An 8,250-nucleotide genomic window follows, 5' to 3' on the forward strand; every position below is an offset into this window, starting at 1 on the left:
TCCCGACCTCTCCGCCCCCACCCCCGTCTGACCTATCACCCTCACCTTGACCTCTTTCCACCTATCACATTTCCGACGCCCCTCCCCCAAGTCCCTCCTCCCTATCTTTTATCTTAGCCTGCTGGACCAACTTTCCTCATTCCTGAAGAAGGGCTAATGCCCGAAACGTCGATTCTCCTGTTCCCTAGTTGCTGCCTGACCTGCTGCGCTTTTCCAGCAACACATTTCCATCTCTGATCTCCAGCATCTGCAGACCTCACTTTCTCCTCCTATATAGTAAACATAAGCAAGTGAAAATTAAGACAAATGTTTGGATCTTGCTTTTTGTGCAACTATGTTGCTTATTTTGTTTCTGCAACGTATTTTGTGGAACCAAAAGTTAAAGTTGTGACATGGAAACTCTTACAATTCATAAATATAATTGAATCCTTAGATTTGGTAACTGTTGAACATTATAACTTGCACGTACAGTTATAAGTCATTTGTATTTTGTGATAGCATATTTTCAGACTGTAGGCATTTTTGATTTAAAATTACAGGATTTAATGTTTAGTACTGATAGAAATTTAGAGACATAGAGTTACACAGCATGGAAACAGACCCTTCAGTTCAACTCGTCCATACTGACCAAATTTCCCAACTAAACTGGATCCACTTGCCTGTGTTTGGCCCATATCCCTCCAAACCTTTCCTATTCATGTATCTGTCCAAACACCTTTTAAATGTTGTAACTGTACTTGCATCTATCACTTCCCCTGGTAGTTCATTCCATGTATGGGACTGCCTTATGTGTGAAAAAAATGCTCCTCAGGTGCCTTTTAAAATCTTTCTCCTCTCACCTTAAAATTATGTCCTCTAGTTTTGAACTCCCATATCTTACCCTGCTATTCACCTTATCAGTGCCGCTTACGGTTTTGTAAACCTCTATAAGGTCACCCCTCGGTCTCCTACACTGTAGGGAAAAATGTCTCAGCCTATCCATCCTCTACTTTTAAATAAATCCCTCCAGTCTTGGTAACCTCCTTTATAAATCTTTTCTGCCCGCTCTCTAATTTAATAATTTTCCTATTGCAGGGAGGCCAGAACTGTACCCGGTACTCCAAAAGTAGCCTCACCAATGTCTTGTACAACCTCAGCACCCCAATTCCTATGCTGAATGGACTGAGCTAAACATGAAGTCCTTTGGAAATAAAGATGTCTTGTAATAAGTGGAGTGCTTATGAAGTGCCACTTGTCGGCAAAACTAGACAATTTGGATGTGTCAAGGTCACATGAACAGCAGTGAAATAAATGACCAGCTGCTGTATTGTATTGAAGTTGGATGCAGGTTAAATGTTGGCCACGGTACCTGGAGCAACTTTTTACATCCGTTTGAGAAGACAGACATGGCCTCTGCTTAACTTGATCTTTGTCTAGATTATCTGTTCCAAGTCTCTATAGTGGGGGTGGAACCCATGACTTCTGTTTGGGTAAGGGAGCCATGGCTGATATTTGTATAGCATTGGGGATGCACAGAATTTACTCCCAAGTAGGCTGAGTCTACAATAAAATGCATTAAGGTTCACTGGGGCCACTACTGTTTACTGCAATCTAACAAAAACGGAATAATCTTTTTCTTTGACCTGTTTTGTTTTTCGATATCATCCCATGCAACAAGGGTCCATTGTCAATTTCATGTCAACCTCTTCTCCACTGTCTCCCCCGTCTCTCAAAAGAAAAGCACTATTTTTGGATCAAAGAGTAGCATTGTCTAGTTGTACTTTTTTTTAACTAGCCCTTTTTGTTTTGTCCCTCAGGTACACTTGGAATGTCAAACAGAGACAGCTACTTCTATGCTGCCATTGTTGCTGTGGTGGCTGTTCATATTGTGCTAGCCTTGTTTGTATATGTGGCATGGAATGAAGGCTCAAGGCAATGGCGTGATGGCAAGCAGGATTAAGGGCAACATTTTGTGAATGGGATCAGTCTGTTGTCATTCAAGCTTCAATCTTGGTGGTTGTAGCAAAAAAGAGGCAGAAGAGTGACTGAAATGCAGACTGTAAAACCCATGAGATTCTTTTAAGGTTGGAAGTATTGCTGCAAAATGTGGAAAAAAAAATGTGGTATAGTCGAAGCTAAAATCAACTTTCAAAGACAATGTCTTAATTCCTCCATCTCATAATTAATTCAACAACAGAATACAAGACTGTACACATGCACTTTAAAAGTACACTATTTGCATTAGCAATGTAATATCTGCAGCTTGAAATGTTTCTTGTCAACCTTTAGTTGACAAATGTTAATCACATCTGTATAAAATTAAATGCTACTGTCACAGAGGCACTCTCATTTAAGAGTAAGGGATTCTCAGAATTCTAATGTTTGCAGAGCCTAAGTTCAGAAAATCAATCTTCATGTTACTGTCTATTTGAAATGGTGTTTATTTGCAATGTGAATATCCTGTGTAGGTGTCTACTTCTGTCTAGATTCATGATTGCAGTGTAATGTATATTCTTAATTATGGATTCCAATGAAGTAATCAATATTGTTAAAGGTGATCTAGTTAGCTCCATCTTTCTTTTGGATGCAATTAATAATTGTATAAGCGTGTAATGGTTAATGTAAAAGAGCCCAAAATTTAGAATATTTGCATATAAAATTGTTTTGTAAAATTCCTTTTCAAACCTCACTATCTTTGTTCCATTCTCAGAAAGCGGCTGTAAGAATGTGAAATGCTTCACAAGAATCTGCCTTTTGCGATGAGCTCCTTCCATAGAGAATCTAATGTATCATGTTTATCTTTTCTGGTTCCTGTATGGTCTTACAGAAACAAGATTGATTTGCATAAGGAAAGTGAGGGATTTGGTTTTCCATTTAGTTATGGAATCCTGTCTTCGCACTACATTCCAAATTCCATGGCAGTTGTAAGGCTAGAATTTGCTAAGATCCAGGTGGTAATACCAGACTTACTAGCATAAAACCTAGACTGCGCCTTGGAAACTTTTTAAAGTGGATAGCCAAAATGTTGATACACTGTGTGACAAGAATTATTTGCATGCAAATTCTCTCAGTGCAATTGATCAGGTTTTACTAGACTGAGGTAGTCCATATTATTTTTTTTTCATCAAACACAAAGTACACTTGCTGAGCTCCATCACCCATTCCATTCCCCCGCGAGGGGTAGACTATTAAATCATTGTGTAACTCATACAATTGGAGCATTATTGTAAATTGGGAAACATTGGTCAAAGAATCACTTAGATTTTCTGGAAGTTTAGTGTTTTTATTGAATTTAATAAATTCAAATCCATCCAATTATGTTACTTTGCAGTAACAATCCCTCCTTGGTATGTGTGTCGGACAAATGGTGATTACATTATGAACTGAAAATTGTGAAACTTCCTTAACATTTAACAACTTTTAGATGAAACCTCAAATTGTGTTGTAAGCTGCCTTTTTAAAGTTATGTTACTGATGATCTAATTGTACTGTGAAGAAGTTATTTGGAATTTGTATTGTCCTTATTTATTTAAACCTGTTATGTACTTTTTGGCATATAATAGATTTCTGTGTTTGCTTTTGTAATCATACACTCGTCTTAAAACTTAGCTGACTTATTTAAATGTGATTTCTAGTTAGCTTCATGCAATTGCTTTCCAAGATGTAAAGAGGTCATATCTTTGTGCATTGTTACATCTAACTGATTTTTTTGGAGGGGAGTGGTAATTTCTGTTTTATAGGCGAATGTAACATGCTGGCATCCATTCCCACAGGCAACCAGAAAAATAAATGATGGATAAATGGTTTTCAATTGTTACATTGAGAGATGAATTTTGGCTAGGACAGGAGAACCTTGCATGTTAAGTTCAGTCATGGGATCTACCAAAACACATGGTTGGAGCTTTGGTCTATTGCCTTCTCTGAATGGTGACAATAATTGATAACATTTCCAGTTGAATTACTGTGTTGTTTTTATTTTTGCAGTGAAGGCCTCATTTAAATTGAATATTGTAACGACTGAGAATGTTAATCTCTAGAGATGTTCAGTTCTAAAGGGGTATTGGATTCAGTGTTAACTGCTTTCTCTCCACAGATGTAGCCAGACCCATGTTTCTCCAGTAATTTCTGTTTTTACTCACCATTCAAGCTTAGTGCTCAAATTGATGCATTAAAGTCAACCTCTAGGGTAGTGCAAGTCAGATGATTTGCATATTGTGCAAACTGATGAAAGGGCCTAACGCTGCCAATTTCAGTCCAGCAAAGTGTCTAGTCCATCTCCAGTTACTCTGGAGGTGAACGTATCACAAAGGTTTGAGTGATATGTGAAGCTAGTTGTCCCACTCTTCCAAAATGCTGTGGAAAGACCAGTGGCAATTGCTACTAATGGGATGCTACCCTACCCAAAACGATGTTCTATCATGCAAATGACTAATATTAGAGTTAGTTTGTTTGGTGTGATGCTTGGTATGTAGGTCATTCATTCCAATGGCTGAGACCATATCAAATGGCAAGTCCCTTTGACTATCATAATAGTTTATAGGTCATAAAACATTATGTAGATACAGCAACTGATTACCAAGGCTTTTGCAATGCTATTTATTTCGAGAGGAGTTGAACAGTAAAGTAAATGCATCCTTCCATCATAAAGACCATCAGTGAGAACTATAGCACTACACAGTTTTGATCTTAACAATGTAAATGCATTGGAGGTTGTTCAGAAAAGTGGAGTGATACTTGGGATATGATTGTCTTGTGAGGAAAGGTTGGATAGACTGGTCTTGTTTTCACAGGCGTTCAGAAGAGTGATGTTTATAAGAATCTGAATAGTCTTGGCAAGTTGAATGTGGAAAGGATGTTTATTCTTGAGAATCCAGAATCGGGGGGATTCTATTTTAAAATTAGGTGTTGTCATTTTAGGACAGATGAGATTTATTTTCTGAAGTTTGTATGACTTTGGAACTCTCTGCCTGAGAATGTGGCAGAGATGAGATTGATGAATATTTTTAAAGCAGAGGTGAATCGATCCTTTCGTGGAGATGGAATGTGGAATTCAGAGCATGAACAGATCAGCCTTAAGGTCATTGATTGGAGCAGGCTTGAAGGCCAAATCCAAATTCTGCTCCTAGTCTGTGTGTTTGAATGTATTTAATAGCCAAGATACTAACCACAGTCAATAAAGTGTGGTGCTGGAAAAAGCACAGCAGGTCAGGCAGCATTTGAGGATTAAGAGAGTAGATGTTGCAGGCATAACCCTTCTGCAGTCCTGATGAAAGGTTATGCCCGGAATGTCGACTCTCTTGCTCCTTGGATGCTGCCTGACCTGCTGTGCTTTTTCCAGCACCACACTTTATCGGCTCTGACTTCTCTAACATCTGCAGTTCTCACTATCTCCAAGATACCAACCACACCCAACCAGTCCCGACTTGCAAAACGCAACACTGGCCAACATCAGGCATGCAGTTGGGTGTGCTGTAAATTGTGATAACCAATTTTGGGTTGACAGTTGTGCTCACAATGTGGCATACTTGCACATACTGGAAGCTACAAAAACACTGTGCACACTTTTTCTTTCTGTAAGAAACAGGTGCCTTTGCACTAGTGTGTGTTCAAATTGAACAGAGCGAGGCAGTCTGTTTCGGCAGGCAGTTCATTCCTCAAGGTCTTGTTTTGACCCATTAGATTTAGCGTTCTTGTAATAGAAAGCTTGAGCCAGCTGCCAGTGCCTCTACCACACATTTGTCAACCAATTGGCATTCTGTGCTCCTACACTATTAATATGCTGATCCTATTTGCACTTGTATGCTTATAAATTGTCCGGGTGAGTGCAAGATGAAATACATGGAATGTCTTTCCTTATCAGCAATATTAAGTTAGAAAAAAATTCAATAGGATTTAGTTCCTTAATACTTAATCCCATATGAAAACATAAATTGTATTTAAAAACTCTATGCCAAAGACCCGGAACAGTCCATCAAACTGAACTTACAAGCTACCATTATGATAACCTTTAAGTTGTGGATCACTTTTGTAGCACTCATTTTGTAATTATAACCCTGCAAGTGTATGCCAGCAAATAATTGGGTGAGATTGCAAGTGCTATTTCTCAGGTCCAGAGATTTTCTTTTCAAACTTTGGAATTTAAATCCCTTGACAGTTCCATTGATCCCATATTTATTTATATTCATGTATGCTTCTGTCAATCCTAAAGTGATAATTGCCCTTGTCCATAAGGTGTACTTAGACCTCTCTAAAATGGTACCCTGCTTCTCCAAATGGCTCCGGAACTTGTTACACATTGAATGGCTGAAGTCCACACGCTGTGTTTTGGATATCCCCTGAATGAATATTGGATCTGTTTGAAAGCAACTTCACTCTCTCGTGTGCAGCTGTCTCCACAAGCTGCCCTCCTGCATCCTCGGCGATTGTTGAGACTGCTGGGGGCTTCTAGAATGGGGACTGCAGCATCATTTTGGATATGGCATGGAGCCCTGCCATTGTCGAGATGATGCAGCCCTGTGACTCCAGCTGCATGGGTTAGTGCATCAAGTAAACTGCATAAATGACAGAGCAACTACAGAAACATGACCAGTTGTAGTATGGAGAAAGTGAGGACTGCAGATGCTGGAGATCAGAGCTGAAAATGTATTGCTGGAAAAGCGCAGCAGGTCAGGCAGCATCCAAGGAGCAGGAGAATCGACATTTCGATCATGAGCCCTTCTTTCAGGAAGAAGGGCTCACGCCCGAAACGTCTATCCTCCTGCTCCTTGGATGCTGCCTGACCTGTGCTTTTCCAGCAACACATTTTCAGCAGTTGTAGTATGGGGAAATTATGGGGAACTAAGCCAGAGCTTCAAATCATAAAGAACCAGAATCCAAATTAGACAATTCATGCCTAACCTATTCCTGCAAATCAAATTTGTTAGTCTGCATTGGCTAAACTCCATAAAGCTTTAGAGCCACTAGATGGAGCACTAGACAATCAAAAGGTATTCTTCATGCTTGATGCCATTTGTGTGACTTGTCAAACCCATTGTATTGGTAACTAGTGTTACGACAAACATTTTTTTTGCATGCATTATTATTTATTGAAGGCTCAACAGTTTTATTATGTATTTAGAACATCTGGGTAATCCAAGATTGAGGAGAGGAAAAATATTATGGCTGTAAGAGGTGCTCCTTTTTTTTTTGAGGTATTTTAGGTGTTAGAGGTGATTCCCTTGAATTCCAGGAGCACCCGTTACTGTTTTATACTGTTGCATTGTTTTGGAGCTTTGGAGAATAAAAAGTCAAAACAACAGTATGTTTAAAAGGGAGAAGGACAAACAAGGCAACACATGATCAGTGAAGGAGAGAAAGAGAAAGAAACCTGTACTGCTAACTGACACACCAGTGAATATGCGCAGTTACTGTCTTTGCTGTTTGAAGTCTTGTACCTCTGACCAGCAGAGTGCCTGTCTGAAAACTTAACAAACAGTGAAATTTGCAACTGGTCTTGGAGGAACCTGTGTGGGAGAGCTCACAGCACGGGAACAGATAAGTGCATACTTTTTAATGTGTAACCTTGCTTATAAGTCTACAGTAGTAAGTAGAGTGGGTTCTTTCTTGATGCATGTTTTATTGAAATCTCGATTAAATTTTAAAAAATATAAACAAAAGCACTAAATTAGCCTGGAGCACTTTGTTTCAAGCAGAATGACTGCTATTTTCTGGGTCTATAGATTGTGAAGGAGCAACGATGGCCTTTTGTAGAGTGATATGTTCTTGTCAGATGTGAGTGGTTAGGGAGAGATTGTGTTATTAAGCATTATAGCTGCAGAAAGTGCTCTTTGTTGCAAATCCTATCAGATCAAATGGATCGGTTGGAACAACAGTTAGAAACAATGAGGAATTTACAAGAGCCAAAGGTTGTGATGTATGGCAGTTCTTGGAATAGAGATACAGTCCAAGAGATGGGTTAACCCTGGAAGAGGTAGGCAAGTAGTGCAGGAGTCTTCTGTGGCTATCCCCATTTTCAAACAAGTATGCTGTTTAGAAAATGTAGGGGGTGATGGACTCTTGGGGGGAATGTAGTGCACACAGCCAAGTTTCTTGTATCGAGACAGGACCTAATGTAATAGGGTACATTGGGTTCCAAGTGATCAATTGTGATGGGAACTCTCTAGTCAGAGGCACAAACAGACATTTCTATGGCCAGCAGCGAAAAACCAGAATGGTGGGTTGCCTCCCTGGTGCCAGGATCAAGGAGCCTCAGTGAGGATGCAGAATGTTCTC

The 8,250-nt window shown here is 39.5% G+C and overlaps 1 protein-coding gene across 1 annotated transcript in view; it reads left to right on the top strand.

Moving 5' to 3' along the window:
* The window catches only part of vma21 (vacuolar ATPase assembly factor VMA21), a 21,365-nt gene extending 17,580 nt beyond the window's left edge, over window positions 1-3,785 (top strand). Inside the window, exon 3 of the mRNA XM_043705129.1 lies at window positions 1,797-3,785. Coding sequence (XP_043561064.1) covers window positions 1,797-1,939 — 143 coding nt within the window. The 3' untranslated portion in view covers window positions 1,940-3,785. The remainder of the gene's footprint in view (window positions 1-1,796) is intronic.
* The last annotated feature ends 4,465 nt before the right edge of the window (window positions 3,786-8,250 follow it).

This window comes from Chiloscyllium plagiosum, chromosome 15, assembly GCF_004010195.1.
Source record: "Chiloscyllium plagiosum isolate BGI_BamShark_2017 chromosome 15, ASM401019v2, whole genome shotgun sequence".
NCBI classification, from domain to species: Eukaryota; Metazoa; Chordata; class Chondrichthyes; order Orectolobiformes; family Hemiscylliidae; genus Chiloscyllium; species Chiloscyllium plagiosum.